Source organism: Phyllostomus discolor, chromosome 6 (assembly GCF_004126475.2).
Source record: "Phyllostomus discolor isolate MPI-MPIP mPhyDis1 chromosome 6, mPhyDis1.pri.v3, whole genome shotgun sequence".
NCBI classification, from domain to species: Eukaryota; Metazoa; Chordata; class Mammalia; order Chiroptera; family Phyllostomidae; genus Phyllostomus; species Phyllostomus discolor.
Window position 1 is genome coordinate 48,751,399 of NC_040908.2, and position 18,933 is coordinate 48,770,331.

The 18,933-nt window shown below is 42.7% G+C and overlaps 1 protein-coding gene and 1 long non-coding RNA gene across 2 annotated transcripts; one reads left to right on the top strand and one right to left on the bottom strand.

Moving 5' to 3' along the window:
• Positions 1-563: 563 nt before the first annotated feature.
• LOC118501129 lies at positions 564-17,764 on the bottom strand. Its single transcript, XR_004903725.1, has 3 exons — positions 17,754-17,764; positions 16,911-16,914; positions 564-668 (listed from the first exon to the last, which is right to left on the bottom strand). It is a non-coding gene; the product is annotated as an uncharacterized LOC118501129 (long non-coding RNA).
• CD207 (CD207 molecule) lies at positions 11,644-17,466 on the top strand. Its single transcript, XM_028514793.2, has 5 exons — positions 11,644-11,766; positions 13,205-13,579; positions 14,137-14,288; positions 15,283-15,398; positions 15,964-17,466. The coding sequence occupies exons 1-5, from the start codon at positions 11,664-11,666 to the stop codon at positions 16,112-16,114; spliced, it is 897 nt and encodes a 298-aa protein (XP_028370594.2). The 5' UTR covers positions 11,644-11,663; the 3' UTR covers positions 16,115-17,466.
• Positions 17,765-18,933: the final 1,169 nt, after the last annotated feature.

Here is an 18,933-nt window from a genome sequence, read left to right on the forward strand (position 1 = left end):
TGAATTATAAAGCTCATTGACCTTCTTACCTTACTTCTGTGTATGAATCAGCAGTAAGCATTTGTTTCTATTTTCATTGCTATTTGTTCGAGTAACAAAATGATAGTGCTTGTATGGTTCTCTATTACTAAAAATGGTTAAATTGAGCAAGCAGTGTTCACTAATGGGACTCATGTTTCTAAAAGCATAATTTTAGCCACTGCTACTCTTTTGGTATATGCCAAAGAATTGAAGCAATTTCAGAAATTTGAATAATTAATTAACAGCAGATAACTCTAGGATTAACTATCGTGAGGTTTTAGTTTTTATTTTTTACTTTTATTTTATTGTTGTTCAAGTACAGCTGTCTGCATTTTCCCATGAGGTTTTAAAAGTAACTTTGAAATTAGACTTCCATCAGATATATGAAGCTACACAGATATTAATAAAAATATTATCTAGATATAATTTTAAAGCATAACTATTCAGCAAAAAGTAGGCATCTGCTGTATACTATTCTGCACTAAAGGAAGTCTTGATTTTGACTTTTTTTGCACGTTCTCTATTCTATCCCATTTTTTAACTTTAACTTTTTATTATCTTTTAGTTCAGTTTCTATAATAATCTGTATCTATGAAAGAATTCAAATCTATTGAATAAAAGGCTTTGTTTATGATTTATAAAGCAAGCTGGAATATAAATTGTTGGAGGGGTAGCATTTAGTAAATTAATACAGTTCTTGGGGGGAGATCTGTAATTGGTGTATATTTGATTGAAAAAATAAGCTGTGTTAGGTTACCATGCAGACTTCTAGAACAACCTAAAGCAGAAAAACACAAAAGGGTACCCTTTCCTTGGTCGTAGAGAATCAAGTATTTTTAGAAGCTAAACCTATTAAGTTTATAACACCAAAACACTAAACGAAAACATCTTATTTTTAAGAAAAAGATATGATTTCTCATTTTCTGTTCTTGGCATAGATTTTCATTCTTTCCAGTGGAACCAAAGCCTCCCGAACCCCTCTTAGTGTCGCCCAAAATGGAACCTCCTCTATTTCTGGATGAAAAATCCCATCACATATGAGCTGTGCAATTTGGTCACCTTTTTAAACTTTGAACTTTTCTTTGCCATAATTAAACAGTACAACACCAATAGTTCCTCTACAACCTTCATCTATGACACCAACTCCTGCATCTAGGAAGTGTTTTGCAGCCAGGCCAGAATGCGAAGCTACTCTTCCTTAGCACCCAGCAGGAAGGGCTATCTGAATGTCTGTTTTCACAGGGGCTTTCTTCACAGGTGGCACTGTGTAATCAAAGGCACTGTACAGGTCACAGCTGGCGGCTGTGCAGACCCATTGGCCCCAGCGGTGGGGTCCTCTGAGAGGCAGACCACGCCACCCTCCTCTGCTACTTGCTGGGGGAGATGGCGGGTATCTGTGGAACAGCACAGCTGGTGGCCTTGCCTTGACTCCCCTTCTATCCCATTTTATTTTATTTTACTTCAAGCTTTACATTCCTAAAACCCTGCTGAAAATCCTTTCCTGAGAAACAACTAATTGTGTCTTGCTTCTAGCTGACTAACACCTTCCTAGGTGACACTAGATTGCTTGGTGTGGCCTTATACTTGTCTCATTCCCTAGTTTCAAAACCCTTTGCTAGTCTCCTCTGGAAGTACTTGGTTTCTCTTGTCCTGTGCTCAGCTACTCAAGGACCTCATCCCCACAACTGTGTTTCTACCCTCTTCCCCTCACTTTCTAACTTAAAGGAGTTTCATGAGCAGAATTTGAGGTTATTTGCTCTGTTCCAAGACCCACTGTGGGTTTTTTCATTTCATTATTTTTAAAATATATTTTATTGACTATGCTATTACAGTTGTCCCAATTTTTCTCCCTTTGCCCCCCTCCACCTGGTACCCCTGTTCCCTCCAGCAATCCCCCCCCCTTGGTTCTTGTCCCTGGGTTGTGCATGTAAGTTCTTTGGCTTCTCCATTTTCTATACTATTCTTAACATCCCCCTGTCTGTTTTGTGCCTACCCTTTATACTTCTTAATTGCTGCACCTTTTTCTCCACTCTTCCTCTTCCCTCTCCCAACTGATAATGCTCCAAATGATCTCCATTTCTGTGATTCTGTTCCTGTTCTGGTTGTTTGCTTAGTTTGTTTGTTTATTTGTTTAGATTCAGCTGTTGATTTTTGTGAATTTGTTGTCATTTTAATGCTCTGTTTTGATCTTCTTTTTCTTAAATAAGTCCCTGTAACATGTCATGTACTAATGGCTTGGTGATGATGAACTCCTTTGGCTGTACCTTGTCTGGGAAGCACTTAATCTGCCCTTCAATTCTAAATGTAGCTTTGCTGGATAGAATATGGTAATGTAGGTTGTAGGTCCTTGCTTTTCATCACTTTGAATACTTCTTGCCAGTCCCTTCTAGCTTGCAAAGTTTCTTTGGAGAAATCATTGACAGTCTTATGGGAACTCCTTTGTAGGTAACTCTCTGTTTTTTTTCTTGCTGCTTTTAAGATTCTCTCTTTATCTTTAACCTTTGGCATTTTAATTATAATGAGTCTTGGAGTGGTCCTCTTTGGGTCCATCTTGTTTGGGGCTCTCTCTGTTTCCTGGACTTTTATGTCTATCTCCTTCACCAAATTAGGGAAGTGTTCTTTCATTATTTTTTCAAATAAGTTTTTAATTTCATGCTCTTTCTCTTCTCCTTTTGGCACCCCTATGATTTGGATGTTGGTACATTTGGAGATGCCCCAGAGGCTCCTTATACTATCCTTGTTTTTTTGAATTATTTTTTCTTCTTGCTGTTCTGGTTTAATGCTTATTTCTTCCTTACATTCTAAATCATTAACTTGAGTCCCAGTTTTGTCCCCTCCACATTTGGTTCCCTGTAGACTTTTCTTTATTTCACTTAGTGTAAACTTCATTTCTTCCTTGGTCTTTTTTTTAGGTTGTTGCCATACTCAATGAGTTCTTTGAACATCCTGATTACCAGTGTTTTGAACTCTGCATCTGATAGGTTGTTTACCTCTGTTTTATTTAGTCCTTTTTCTGGGGTTTTGTTCTGTTCTTTCATTCAGGCCATACTTCTTTGTACCCTCAATTTGGCAGCCCCCCCGTGTTTGTTTCTGTGTATCAGGTAGAGCTGCTTTGATTCCCTGTCTGAGTAGTGTGGCCTATTGTAGAAAAGACACCAGTCTGGATGACTGTGACAATTCTTAAATCCTTGGTTGTTGCACTTCCATACAGCTCGATTTCCTGACACTTCTGACTGTTATTTGTTTTGAGATCTAGTTGTAATTCTTTCTGTGGTTGCACAAGGAGGTGAAATGTATTTACCTATGCCTCCATTTTGACCAGAAGTCTGATCCACTGTGTTTTTAACTGGGCTGTCCCAATGGGCTTTTCCTCTCCTCACAATTCATAAGATAACAGTGAAATTTTGACATAAAATGCAATTGTTTATTTGATAGTGCTGTGGCCTTAACATCTTTCCAAGAAACTTCTCTACTTGAATTATGACAGCTTTTGTAACTAAAATTTTTTCTTTCCTAGGTATTGAAATATCACAGCAAAAACCAAAACCAAAAAAAGAAAGGCCAAGTCAGCTGTTGAATAAAAGAGATCTTACAAGAACTCTAGATTTCATGTTTTATTGACTACTACAGATTATATGGAAGTGCTGGTAATATTTATATCCACTAAAGCAGGACGAATCAAAGTCACGAAGGAAAAGCTGGCATACAGCTACTTATGTAACTGTGTTGTAGACACAGAGCTGATCAAAGTGCAAGCCCTGCTCCTTGCCTTGAGAGTTTTGTGGTGACAAGGATGTCAATCTGTTTGTAGTTACATGTGCACATTTCCCAGGAAGCATTTCTTATATCAAGCAGAAAATTTTTTTCTTCTCTCTCAGGAACTTCTCAGGAACAAAAGCAATCTGGTTATCTATGTGTTTTCCTAGGGGCAGTAGTGGGAGCAGGGGTGTGTTATAAATTGTTTCCACATGTCCATGTTAAAAAACACTCATTTGAGGATTTGAGTACATTGTATATGCATGCATTTATATACAATATATTTTATAAATATATTCATTATATATGCATACAAACATACATACATACATTTATATTGGTTGCACATGTAAATGCATATATGTGTGTATTTATAATAATTACTTTAGAGTTAGAAGATCTTGTGGGATTCTTAAAACATTTTTCTACATCCTAAAAGCACTTAATCTTTCAGTGAGAAGTAATGCTCTCTACTGTCTCACCTCTAAAATGGGTATTTTAAAATTTTAATTATTGCTTGTTAAAAGAATTCTATTAGCTATTTTAATTAGGCCAATTAATGCTTTTTAAATATATGAAAGAAAATACTAAGTCATCAAAATACATATTGCTTTGTGTATTTAAATTTCAAAGTAATTAAGTCTTTTGTGGATATGTCATCACAGATAGAGGGATCCAATATAATTAGGCTGGACAAAACACTTAATATTCTCCCCAAATTTAATTATTTTATTTATAATAACTTTAAAGAAAGCATTCATGTCTTTTTAACAAAAATGATGCCCCCATTATTCTTTTTGAAGTAAACTAATTTCCCAAAAGGGAAACACTTTGTACATGATTTTAAAACTCTAACATTATGTGACTGTTTCTACTCTGCAATATTGAAATTAGTCTACACTCAGGTTGAATTCTTCTTATTAGGGTTTGCTTTCTAGGTGTAGGAAGATTTGATGAAAGGGGACAATAAAGTAAATCATTTGTCACGTAACACACTTGCTAGTTTGTTATTGCTTATATTTAAACTTTATCTGTCTTTACCTTCTGTGGTTTTGGTTTTAAAATGCATTTTAAGCACAAAAAATCATCCTAGATGTCCAAATTCAGATTACAGTTATAGTATTCAGTTTTTGGAGGCACTGTGCAAACTCTAGACAATTTCAAACATTCATTCAATAGCAGGTGTTCGACTATTACACTGGGGAATATGTTTTTTTTTTCCTAAGCTGGAAAGGAGTATAGATGTCTCAAATACAGTTTTCTCAAATTCTACAAAACTCTACATTGTACTATGATATTTATGATCCTAAAAAAAATGTGACTAAATACACAAGCCAGTTTTACAAATGGTAAGTCTTCATGCCCTTTCTAATTCCTTACTTCCCAAGTGCTTCAATCACAGTCTTGCTTCTATCTCCCATCTTCAGTAACTGTCTTTTTCAAAGTTAGCAAATCCCCTCCATATTGACAATCCAGTGGTCACATGTTATTTGACCAATAAACTCCTGACTTTTTTTCAGTACATTAGAGGTTTTTTTTTTTTAATCTTCTAAGACCTGAGGCCTCTACCTCACTGGATGCCCCTTTACTGGTTTCGTTTGCAGGATTCTCAACCTCTACATGGTTTCCAATAGTTTCCATACTGTGGGCACAAGCAGGAGACCTGCTTTCCTTCATGCTATACTAACTCCCTACGGAACTGCATGTAGCTTCATTGCTTGCCATGTTTATTTGATGCAAGTTATCAAATGTCTTCTCTGTACCTCAGAAATTAGCACCTTAGAAATAATAAGTCTAAATCAAAAATTTTATTTTCCTCCCATGAGGTAACCTCTTCCTACTTTGGTTTTTGCCACTATGTAGTTAATGTCACTATATTAGTGTTCTATGACTGCTATAACAATGACCACAAACCTGGAGGCTTAAGAGAATAGAAATGTATTCTCTCACAGTTCTGGAGGCCATAATCAGTTTCAGTGAGTTAAAATCCAAGATGGCTCAGACCTGCTCTCTCTGGAGACTCAGGGAGCAACCGTTCCTTGCCGTTTTTGGCTTCTGGTGGCTGCCAGCATTCTTTTGTTTCTGAATACAGCATCCCAGTGTCTGCCTCCCTAGTGTCACTGCCTTCTCCTCTCTTTCTGTGTTCAAATCTCCCTTTTCTTAGCTCTTGTAAGGATACATGTTCATTGCTTTTCATGCCTACTTATATGATGCAAGATAATCTCCCTATCTCAAGTTCCTTAGACTAATCAGATCTGCAAAGTTATTTACTTATTTGCCATGTAAGGTATCATTCATTCTAGGTTCCAGGGATTTGGACATAGATATCTTTTTTCCCGCCTCAATAACACTTTTTAAAATTTGTGGTAAAATACACGTAAAATGTACCATGTTTGCTGTGTTAAGCACACAGTTCATTGACACTGAGTACATTCACTTTGTTGTGTAACCACTACCACCAACCACATCCAGAAGTCTTTTTGTCTTACAAAACTGAAACTCTATACACATCAAACAATAACTTCCCTTTCTCTCCTCCTCCCACCCCCTGCTAACCACCATTATGCTCTCTGTCTCTATGAATTTTACCACTCTACATACCCCATATAGGTGGAATCACACAGTAACTGTCCCTTTGTGCTGACATATCACTTCAAATAATATTCTCAAAATTTATCCATGCTGTAGCATGTGTCAAAATTTTCTTCATTTTTAAGGCTGAATAATACACATTGTTTGTATGTGTCACATTTTTCTCATCATTCCATCATTTAACACAGACTGCTCCTCTTGGACATGATTATTCAAGACCCTCCCACTTGCAAAATGCACTCACTCCTGCCCTAGACACCCAGTCAGGGTGTCATACCACAAATCCAGAATCTGGTATTTTACCTCGGATCTGGACATAGCTCCTTTTACTCTGGAGACCTATGGAGCAAAGAAGCGGTCTGTGCCCTCCTTGCCTACCCACCACACACTCATCTCCAACCTGTAGAACAGGAACAGGATCACCCAACAAACATTCCCATTAAAAAGGAGAGCAAGAGGCCTCAAACAGCCACTGTTGCAATAAAAAGTATAAAATACCTAGAAATAAACTTAATAAAGATGTGAAAGACCTATACACTGAAAAGTATAAGATATTGCTGAAGGGAATTGAAAAATACACAAAGAAATGGAAAGATAGCCATTGCTCACAGATTGGAGGAATCAACATAGTTAAATGCCATATTACCCAACACAATACACAGGTTTAGTGTGATACCTTTTCTCCCCTTCCTCAGGTTAAGCTTAGCCTTGGAAATATGAGATGGTGGAGGGGGTGCACTTGACTTTTTGTCTCATTCCCTTCCCTTCTTTCCTTCTCACCCTTACCTACACCCCCAAAACTGTACCTTGCTCCAGGTGGCAGAAAAGTCTTCCTTGCTTGGAAGATTTGAAATCTGGTATTCACAACATCTAGGTGGAGCATATTCTAAATGCCAATTCATTTTCTTAGGTATGCTTTAAAAAAAGATTTTATTTATTTTTAGAGATGGGGAAGGGAGGGAGAAAAACAGGGAGAAAAACATCAATGTGCAAGAGATATATCAACTAGTTGCCTCTTGCTCACCCGCAACTGGGGACCTGGCTTGAAAGCCAGGCATGTGCCCTGACCTGGAATTAAATTGGCGATCTTTTGGTTCTCAGGACAATGACACCCAACACACTGAGCTACACTAGCCAGGGCTGCGTGCTCATTTCTGATAGCCAGAATCCCCTCCGTTTGAGAAACCATTCCTCTTTTTTAACCCCCACATTTTTGGGCTCATAGCCAGCATCTGCAAGTTGAGATTTTATCACATTCCATCACTGACACTGAGTCATCTACCTCCTGCTTCACATCAAGGACTGTTCCATTGGGCCCATTCAGGTAATACAGGATAATTTCCCTATCTTAAAGTCAGCTGAGTAGCAACCTTCATTCTGCTTTGCTAAGTAACCCAATTACTTTCAGGTTCTGGATATTAGGATGTGGACTTCTCAGTGGCCATCACCCTGCCTACCACACTTTCTCACCATATTAAGTTTGGGTGGCCTCCTACACTGTCCTTGGTCCTTTTCAATCTTGAGGCAGTCTTCCCTTCTCCCTAGAATTAAAAAAGAAAAAGAAATTCTTTTCCAACAAGAGGAACACTATTTCTGAAGGCAAGGTCTATGGCTGCCGTTCTCCTTGCTCCTGGGGCAGAGCCAGCATTCTAGAGGAATGGGCAGATGAATCATCCTACTGACCACTCTTTTCTTCCTGGTGTCTCTGTCTATCTGGTATTCCCAGGGCAAAGAGCCAGAGTGTGGTATAGAATCTTTCAATTATCTGGGGTCTGCTGGTCAAACCCCCCATCACATTATATGCACAAGTCTTCTCTGAGACCTGTGGACCAGCTTGACCAGCTGTGATGGCTCCCCTCTCATTTCATAGTTATTCTTCCCTCTCTCCTCTGCTCTTCCCCCTTTTCTTCTCTCCCTGGTCTGTTGTCCACTCTAGTTGCTTCATCTCTTTTCTGCTCCCACTGAATATGCCCATGGTCCACCTTGAAGCATAAGGTGGGTCCCAGCTGGAGAAGGGGGGAAAGTGGCCCAACTATTTCCTTCCTCCACCCTTATCCAGAGAAGATCTTAGAACCTCAGGAGCATGGCCAGTGAAGAAACAGAAAAATGACTATGGGCTTCCTTTTCTCTCAGTACAGCAATGATTTCTGGTCATTCCTGGTCTGTCCCAAAGTTCCTTCTCTGTTTGGAAGACCTGGCATCTCCTGAATGTCCAGGAGAACTATTCACACGGCTGGCTGTAAAGCAGGGCTGAGGCACTTGTCTCCTGCTCTGTCCTTGCTCCTTCCAGACTGTCCAGCCAGGGGCCTGGTAGAGCACTCAGAGGGATGCACAGGAGGGAGGCTCACGCTCCGTGAATACCTGCAAATGAGTGTGGTCACAGGAAACTAGCATGTGACTCACTCTTTCCCTGTAAGCAGGAAATGAAACTTCATATGGGACTTTTATACCCACTGCCTCTGAAATCCCACAGGGCCCACAGCCAGGATTCTGGTTGCTGTATGTTTAACTTCCTTGTGCTGGATCAACCCTTTGCCCAGTGATCAGGAGAACAGCTATGGGAGGCTTCCATGTCCATCACTTGCATAAACACTCCCCAACCCCAGCTTCTTCTTCTGCATTGGGTGCTGGTGTGTTGAAGCTCCTGGATCCTTTCCTGGGACCACTGAGAGGGCATATGAATGTTCCATTAATGGCTCATGCTACCAACCAGCAGAAGTTTGGGAAAGGTCAACTTTTTGATAAAGAGGGAAGGGGCCTTATGTTCCCAAGTTTGGGTTGTATGTCCACTTCTGTCCCTTAAATGCCTCAGGAGGAGACCTGGACCCCAAGGCACCTTCTATCAGGGTCTTGAGTAACTTGGATTTTTTTCCATTCCCAGGCCCTGAACTATGACAGGTTGTGAAGGTAGGGCCAAGGAGCCAGGAGCAAAAGGGCTGAGGTGACTCTGGACTTACACTGAGTACCAAGCATGAGAATCCAGGAGCAGAATGTTCTAACTGGGAGAACAAAGACTCAGCCACTAGATAAGCAGCCTGAAGAAAATGGGTACAGTTATAAGTGTTCAGAGACAGGCAGTGAGTTAGCATGAGGCCTTCAGTTTGTGTGATTACCTAATGTCAAAGGGTTGGACAGATAGCAGTCCTGGAAGCTATAGACTGAATACAGGTAGGGAAGAGATAAGATAGGATGAATGGGACACCATCCTTGTGATCCAGCTTCCTTTCCAGCACTTGGGAAGTGTGGTGTAGAGTTCTCTCATCCAGTCAGAGAAGCAGCTTCAGCCTGAGGTCTAGATAGCCAGAGAGAGAGCAGCAAGGGGCCTGGAAGAACAATGGGTTGGCCAGACAGGCCTGGGCTGAGCAGGGAGGTAAGACCTTCTCAAATATCCTTTGAAAATGTAGGCAGTTCTGTCCATGGCCCTGCTCATTTCCAGCTCTTGTCCCTGACACCATTCTGTCATGCAGCTCTACTGGCTCAGCCTCAGCAAGGCTAGGCTAGCTTTCTAGTTCCATGGCCAGAATTTTTCTTGCATTTTGGGTAAGGCATCAATCACACTTCCCTCATGCCTTTGCTGTGGAAATGAATGAAAACTTCTGGAGGCAAAGGAAAGAAGCAGTAGCTTCTGGAACACAGATCCAAGTCCACAGACTGTAGGTTTCAGACTTGAGGAACATCAGCCACCAATTCTTCCATTCATTTATCTATCATGTATCCATCTATTGATCGGTACATAATCAAAGGATAAGTACATCCATCCATCTAGTCAACCTTCCATACATTCATCTGTCCACCCATCCATCCACCCTTTGATTGTCCATTTATCATCTATCCATTCATTAGTCTTCCATCCATCCAGTTATCTGAGTTGACTTCCTTTTCTTTTTCCTTTCCTCTTTCCCTTCCTCTCTTCCTTTACCTCTTCACTGCTTTCCAAGAAGTATTTGCATAGAATCTGTTATGTACAATGTTTCTCAGATTTGGCAGACCTCAAAACATGAAAAGTTGCTCAGGAGAAATATTAGTACTTTACTGAACCCCAAATCAGCTCCTCTCTGTGCTGAAAAACTCCTACATATGAAAGAGCAGTTTCTGGTCTGATGTTGCTGAGCCTCCCCAGTTTGAGAAGCTCACAGGTGCAGGAAGCAGGGAGGAGAACCCAAGTCTTACATCAACATTTTGCATGTCCAAGCCCCATTTTATAAAAGGGTATATATATATTATCTAAGATGCCTTAATAACAAACTAGATATTATCACAGTGGTTTCCTTACTGATCTCCCTGCTTGTGGGCTTTCTGCACCCTAATTTACACTTCTTATCATGGTCAGAGTGATCTTTCTACAATGTCCTGTCCTTCTCTCTCCTGCCTGAAGTATTTCATTGGCTCCTTATCACCCATAAGCCAGAGTTCAAGCTTGTTAACATAATCCAAAAGGATCCTCATGATCTGACCTTAGGTGCCTCTTTAGCCCCATTCTCTCCGCACTCCTGTCATAGGCTTCATACTCCACCACCACCCAACTACTTACAGTTTGCCAGGCACTCCATGCTGTCTTATGCCTCTATACTTTTAAATATGCTAGCCCTTCTACCTGGAACTTTTTATCATTACTCCTTTCTCTGTATTTCCTTTCAACTATGGTTCCTTTCTTGTATTGTTATAATCATCACCCTGTATTTTAATTTATTTGCTCAGGTCTGTCTTTCCTTTCAGACTGTGAGGTGCTTGAATGCACAGACTGATTTATTCACCTTTGTGTTCCAGTGCCAGGCAGTGCCTGGTACTCAGAAGGTAGTCAGTATGTATTTGTGGGATGAATGGATGGGAGGATGGATGAGGGAATTAAAGAGTAGAATAGCCTTGGGACAAGATGGTTAAAGTGTTCGTGTCACAGACCCTTGAAAGAAGAAGGCAAGTGGCTTCTTCCTAAAAGCTCAGGCATGCCTGTGGCCTAGAAGAGGCATGGTGTCTAAGTCAGGAATGTGGAACTTGGGGAATTATACAATGACCTTTTGTGGGACTCACTTCCCGTTTCCTCTGTATAAAAGTTCCTGGGGGAGGCAGACAGCCAGAAGCACCTGTGCGGCAGGGGTGAGTGCGCAGGATGAAGGCTGCAGAGAGTGAGGTCCCTGATGCGCACTTCACTGTAGATAAACAGAATATCTCCCTCTGGCCCCGAGGCAAGCATCAGTCCCTGCTCAGAGCCTTCTCAGTTCTCTGTGCCCAAATCCACCACATGCTGGTGCTTCAACAAATGTTCTCTGCTTCTTCCAACAGAGCCTCCCCCCAAGATGGGTTCATCTCTGGTTCCGAGGAAGCCTTGCTCAGTCCGTGCTGCAGTCATCATCCTGACGCTGGTCTTGCTCGCCTCTGTTCTGCTGCAGGCCATTCTCTGTGAGTCCTCTGGCTTAGTCATCTGGGCCTGGTCCTTCTCCAGAGCCAGCCAGCTTCCTCAACATCCACACCCTCTCTTCCCTGCTTTCCAATGATCTCTCCCACCACAGACTTTTTCATTTGCCTCATTTCATTTGCCTCTTTCCATGTGCAGTCACAGGGTCCATGTCCTCAGTAAAACGAGCTTCTGTTCTTTCTTTCCCAATTGCAGGGAGGTTTCTCTGAATCAGATCAACACTTGCATGCTTGTGCTCAAAGATGCACTCTTGTTCCTAGAAAACGTTCACCTATTTCTTTATCTCATGTCATTTTTCTCCTCCCTCTCCGAGCTCTGTGTCCCTTTGATCCAGAGCCTTATGGGCAGCTCCCAACAGTGAGTGAGATGTTTCCTGATGTCACAAAGGGTGGAGTCCTAACTGTATCTTCAGCTCCAACTGACTAATGGAGAACCTGACCAAAAGCCAAGTCTCCATGGTTCCTCCCCTCACCAGGAGGTCTGTGGCCTAGAAGAGGCACAGGACCCCTTTGTGCTCTCTTCATTCTCCTGTTCCCATGAAAATTAAGTTAAAAGAGGCTTCCTACTTCTTTGTTGGACCTGTGACTTTCTCCTTATTCTAGCTTTGATGAGGCCTGTAGCCTCTGGTGCTGGCAAGGCCTTCATCTTCCACCAGCTCTGCAGAAGGCAGAGGAGGGGAACACCTGTCTTCTCCCTTCCTGGCTTCAGGACATATTTGATCTCAGACTTGGAGTCTCTAAGCCGAGTCTCCTCTGCTTAGATCCCTCTTGGTTTACTTTTGGTCTCCTTTCTCTCACCAAATTTGTGTCCTGATCAGAGTGTGACAGTGGGAGGCATAGGGGAAAAGGAGAAATGGTTTCATAATTCTCCTTTTCTGTGTTCTCTGGAGAAGTCACTTCCAGATTAGAAGTCTGCATGGCTGGCTCCCCCTACAGTCATGAAGAGCCTGTGGACAGATGTGGGAGGGGTGGTGCTGCCCTCACAGATGGTCGATGCAGGAGTCTCTGAAAGTGGGGTGCTGGGAATCAAATGATAAGGCCCAAGGGATGTGGGGAAGGTACCAAAAGGGTGGTTGAGGGCATCCCTTTATCAAATGTGCCCTGAACATGCAAAGAAAATTTAGGACTGGGTTATAATCCCTGCTTCTGTTTGCCTGTGAGGTCCTCTAATAAGAAGCCTGTGTTAATCAATCTTTGCATTACCTGTATCTACCAGAGCTCCTGGCATATGTTAGGTGCCAACACATGTTGAATAAATATATAGATTATGAATGAATGTAGGGTTGGCAACAGATCCTTGGGTTGGGTCTTTGGGAAGCTTGAGCCTGTCCCCTCCTTTCCTTATCTTTTATTGCTGTGATAACATTCCTACTTCCATCACTAGGGATCTCCTTGACCAACTTCTTGACTTTCTCAAATCCAGATCCCTGGTTTATGAGCACACTGTCAGATGTAAAGACCAATGCCCAGTTGCTGGAAGGCCGTGTGGACAACATCAGCACCTTGAGTTCTGAAATTAAGAGGAACAGAGGCAGCATGGAAGCAGCTGGCATTCAGGTCCAGATGGTGAATGCTAGCCTGGATCATGTGCATTCTCAGATCCAGAAGTTGGAAACTGGTATGAAGGAAGCCGATGCACATATCCAGATGTTAACAAGAAGTTGGGAGGAAGTCTATAATTTAAATGCTCAAATCCCAGAGTTAAAGATAGATTTGGATAAAGCCAGTGCTTTAAATGCAAAGGTCCGTGGACTCCAGAACAGTTTGGAGAATATCAACAAGTTGCTCAAACAGCAAAGTAAGTGGCTCATAAAAGTATATTGCAAGTGGCCCATGGGACCTTGCCGGTCTCAGGCATGAGAACATTGGGCTGGTGTGTGTGGAGGGAAGTGGGAGAGGAGCAGGGCAGACATGGCCAGAGAGCTGAGAGGAGAGGGCTCATCATTGGGGTTGAGGAGGACTTAGAGGCTTTTCAGGGGAAAAAGGATCAGGAAGCAGCTTTGGCTCACACACAAAGGCACAGAATATAAGAGCATTAGGGAGTCTCTGTCCTGGCCCAAACCCAGCTATTTTTCATTAAGTTTCTTACCCAGAGCCCAGGGTATCAGCCACATGTGATCACTAGTGGAGAATCAATTTTCTCTCATAAGAGACGGATTCTTGATCCATCATCTCTGAGCCCAGAGACTCTACTGATCTCAGTTGGATTTTCAGGATCTGAGAGAGTGTCCGCAAGGACCCTAGAGCCCAGCCCTATACACTGCTGCCTCTGAGGTCCCACTCAAGTGCCCCCACCTAGCCGGCACCCAGAGGACACAGGAACAGCAGTGCTCACCTTTCACCCTTATTTTCCAGGTGACATTCTACAGGCAGTTTCTCAAGGCTGGAAGTATTTTAGGGGGAACTTCTATTACTTTTCCCGTGTCTCAAAGACCTGGTATAGCGCCCAGCAGTTCTGCATGTCCAGGAATTCACACCTGACCTCCGTGACCTCAGAGAGCGAACAGGTGAGTGCTGTTTCTGTGGGCTCCAGGAAGGAGGTATATTAGTAGCTGTATTAGCTAAGATGGGCAAGATTATGTGGCAGTGACAAAAATTCCCAAATATCAGTGACCTAAAAATGAAGGATTACTTCATTTTTACTATCATTCTCACTTTTACTATGTGTTTAGCAAGGGCCAATAAGGGGTTTTGCTCATTGTGGTTACTCAAGGATCTAGGCCAAAGGATACTTCATTTTGTGTATGTTTCCACAATTGCTGAGGCAGGAAGAGGAAATACAACAAATTGTGTGCTGTCTCTGCCTGGAAATAACAGATATCTTCTCTGCTCACATTTCATTTGCAAAGCCAATGACTTAATACTCCCAGTTTCAAAGAGAGCAGGGAGGTACCATCTTCCTGAGTGACTAGGAAACAGAAATAATTGTAATTAATAACACTACACAACCCAAGAGATCTCCTACCTGCTGAAGCAGAAAATTGAACAAGCAAGCCCCTTCCACCTGGGAGGTGCGCTAGCAGGGCAGGTAAGAGCATGGGCTCTGGGGTCAGAGGAGAGTCCCAACCCCATCTCTGACTAGTCCTAGAGGAAACACAAGTAATAATAGAAACTACTTAAAAAAAAGTAAAGGCTGTATAACTATATAGTTTCTTGTACATCTTAAGTGCTCACTAAATTTACATATTAGTATTTGGCCATTCTCCTGGGCTCCTTGCTCTGGGCTTTGGCTAATTTGTCTTGTGCTCCAGCACCTGCTTCCTGAGGGCAGAAAAGCCCAAGTCCTGAGTCTGTTAGTTGCAGGGCAGAGACAAATCAGAATTTGGAAGATGCACTCTGGGCTATGAGCAGGGACAGGAAGAAGCTTGAGAAAGGTCACTGTGCATAGAGTGCCTGTGGGTTCAGAGGCTGTCACTGAGGGCAGGCGAAGAACACCCAGAGAGACAGAGGCTCTAACTCGGAGTGATGGTAGTGTCTCTGCTCATCTTGTCTTCCCTACAGGAGTTTCTGTACCGGACAGCAGGTGGACTCTTCTACTGGATCGGCCTGACCAAAGGGAGTGAGGGGGTCTGGCACTGGGTAGATGACACTCCATTCAACAAGGTCCAGAGTGTGAAGTAAGCTCCCCAGAGACCTCCTTCCCAGCCTGACTCTTTTGGGTCAGGTCCAGAGCAGAAGGGTGGGGTGATATTTCCCCCTGACTACAGAGTTTGGGATTCTTCCCTGTCCATGGGTGGCAGGAGCACTGAACTAAAATCTAGTTCATCTCTGCCACTAATTGGCCCACAGCCAATGTGTGAGCCTCTCTGCATCCTCTGGGGTTTGGCAGCATGGCTCTCCAGCCAGCTTAGGTGGGAGGCCCCTTCTAAGTCTAGGTGTCAGTACTGTGGGCTTGTGTAGAGCTTTGAGAGAAATGGGCTGGTGATGCCTTGGTGTTTGCAGAGGTCTGGGTGCTGCTGCTATTGAGGTGTTGTTGCTTCTTCTTGCCTGAGCTAAGTAATGTATGTGCACATACCTAATTTGTGGGTGATTGCAGGCTTAGAGGTTGACAGTTTGCCAATTCTCTTTCTCTCAGGCCTGGGTTCAAAAACTTGTGACATTAACACCTAGGACCAAAGCTAAAGTTGAAGTTACTCATTTCTTCACTGGAAATAAGTTTTTCTCCCCACCCTCTTTTGGCAGGTTCTGGGCTCCTGGTGAGCCCAACAATACTGGGAACAATGAACACTGTGTCCATATAACAATGTCCTCACTTCAATCATGGAATGATATTTCCTGTGACAAGCAGTACCTTTTCATCTGCAAACGTCCCTATGTCCCATCAGAACTATGATAGGACTGGCTTCCAACCTGACACTTGGAGCTCCAGTGTGTGTCAAAGTCAAGGAAGTGCCACTTTGTCCTCCCTACTCCAAGGTGACTTTGCACCTTAATTTTCCTTGCTTCAAAATTGTTCCAAAGGCATCTGGCATCTGTCTGCCTTGGAAAGTTCTGCAGTCTCACAGAGGCAGCTGGAATGGAAAGAAGGAGGCAACTGGAATGGAAAGAAGATCTTGGGTTAAAATGGGGAAGGGATGGTGGAGAGGATCAAACCACCTCATTAAGGTGTATCAGGACCCATAATTTGGGGCAATAGCCTGGGGTTTTGCCAAGATCTGGGTGCTGTTGCTACTGGGGTGTTTTGCTTCTTCTTGGATGAGCTAGGTAATGTATGCCTGCATACCTAATTGTTTTTTGGAAAGACCATATGGCAGCAGCACTTCAGGTAGATAAGCCTAGAGGCAAAGAGAACCGTTAGAAGAATAATTGAGTACCTTCACAGAAGCCTCAGTTTCATCACAAGAAAGTTGCTTCAGACACTCAAGCCATTCTCCTGGTACTGGTACTCAGTACTTTTGCAGCGGATCCCCCAAATTCCTAGTCACCTGCTTAGGTGGTCATTATCTCTGGGAAGAGTTCTGCTCTTGGGGATCCTGTCCATGCCAAGTGCCCATCATCCACATCCTCTGAGGTCTGCATCCCTTCTTCCCCGGGACAGGCTCAGCTTGTTCAGATCAAGGGCTGGCCTGGAAACATGTTTCCTTTAGAGCTGGATCAGCACCCACTCGGGCCCAGCCCCTCTGCCTCACCACCCTGCACCTCCTCTTTCTTCTGCATTTCCTCCCTTCCCACACCCCGTGCAGAGGAAGTGGCCCTCAGTACCTGCAAGTTCACCTCCAAGCTTCATTAGAATAAAATGCTGCCTGGGTAAAGTTCTCCTCTGTGTGCACGTTTTATTCCTGGGTGTGGAGATGAATGTGCAGGAAAGGGCATCTGCTTTGCCAGACGTGAAGTTCTGGGGTATCCTCAGGGGAATTCCAGCTCCAGAAATGCCACGGAATAAGAGCAGTGCTTGCCCCTGGTTTTACCAAAATAAAGGAGAGTGAGGTCTGAAGTGTCATGTCTTTTTCAGCGCTCTTTCCTCTCAGAGGTTCACTGGACCATATTCTGTTCTCTGGCTTTACTCCCAAGGTGGAGACACCTCAGGTTTCCCACTCTTCCCAGAGACCCTGTTCATAGAGGCCCTGTGCAAATCCAAGTCCAGTGGCTGAGGCAGGAAGCCAGGCTGCACCAGATGGGAGGGGAGCAGAGTGAAAGCAGAGGGGTGGTTCAGTAGAGTGGCCCACTCCTCTTCAGGGGCCTGCAGAGGGGACATTTTTCTTCAATGCAATAGGCTGTCTTCCAGATTGTAGACTTCTTGTGTCCTCACATGGTGGAAGGGGCAAGCAAGTTCTCTGAGGCCCTTTTACGAGGGCACTAATCTCTTTCATGAGATACCATCCTTATGACCTCATCACCTCCCAAAGGCCCCACGTCCTACACTATGAGATTGAGGGTTAGGACTTCAGAATACAAATTTGGAGGGGGATATATTCAGACCATAGCAGTCACTGTGTGCAGCCCACACTTAAGGAGTGAGAGCTGTGTTCTACTTTTTTAAGGATGAGGCATCTACAGATATTATTTGGAATTTTTCTGCATGGGAGATTGATTGATTAATTGATTGATTTATATCAGTATAAATTCATAGATTGTATACTGTGGGTTATAATCCAATAATACAATATGTATTTTTAACTTCTTTTTAAATACATTTTATTGATTATGCTATTACAGTTGTCCCATTTTTTTCTCCCCTTTACTCCTCTCCACCCTGTACCCCTCCTCCCACCATCATTCCCCCACTTTAGTTCATGTCCATGGGTCATACATATAAGTTATTTGGCTTCTCCATTTCCCATACTATTCTTAACCACTCCCTGTCTATTTTGTAACTACTATTTATGCTTCTTATTCCCTGTACCTTTTCCCCATTCTCCCTCCTCTCCCTCCCTGCTGGTAACCCTGCCTGTGATATCCATTTCTGTGAATCAGTTCCTGTTCTAGTTCTTTGCTTAGTTGTTTTTTTTTTAGCTTTGCTTGTTGTTAGTTGTGAGTTTGTTATCATTTTTCTGTTCTTATTTTTTATCTCCTTTTTCTTAGATAAGTCTCTTTAACATTTCATATAACAAGGGCTTGGTGATGAACTCCTTTAACTTGACCTTATCTGAAAAGCACTTTATCTGCCCTTACATTCTAAATGATAGCTTTGCTGAATAGAGTAATCTTGGATGTAGGTCCTTGCTTTTCATCACTTTGAATACTTTTTGCCAGTCCCTTCATGTCTGAAGTTTTCTTGTGACAATCAGCTGAGAGTCTTATGGGAACTGCTTTGTAGGTAACTCTCTCTTTTCCTCTTAATGCTTTTAAGATTCTCTCCTTATCTTTGATCTTGGGTAATGTAATTATGATGTGCCTTGGTGTGTGCTTCCTTGGGTCCAACTTTTTGGGGACTCTCTGAGCTTCCTGGACTTCTTGGAAGTCTATTTCATTTGCCAGATTAGGGAAGTTCTCCATTATGTTTTCAAATAAGTTTTCAATTTCTTGCTTTTCCTCTTCTCCTTCTGGCACCCCTATGATTCGGATGTTGGAATGTTTAAAGATGTCCTGGAGGTTCCTAAGCCTCTCCTCATATTTTTGAATTTTTGTTTCTTCATTCTGTTCTAATTGAATGTTTATTTCTTCCTTCTGCTGTAAACTGGTGATTTGAGTCCCAGTTTCCTTCCCGTCACT

What these genes read in the sequence shown, in the direction of transcription:
- CD207 (XM_028514793.2), top strand. Translation starts at nt 11,664, where the DNA reads ATGGGTTCATCTCTGGTTCCGAGGAAGCCTTGCTCAGTCCGTGCTGCA. An exon ending in TCTGCTGCAGGCCATTCTCT is followed by an intron (nt 11,767 to 13,204) that starts GTGAGTCCTCTG and finishes TCTCAAATCCAG; the next exon opens with ATCCCTGGTTTATGAGCACA. An exon ending in TGACCTCAGAGAGCGAACAG is followed by an intron (nt 14,289 to 15,282) that starts GTGAGTGCTGTT and finishes TCTTCCCTACAG; the next exon opens with GAGTTTCTGTACCGGACAGC.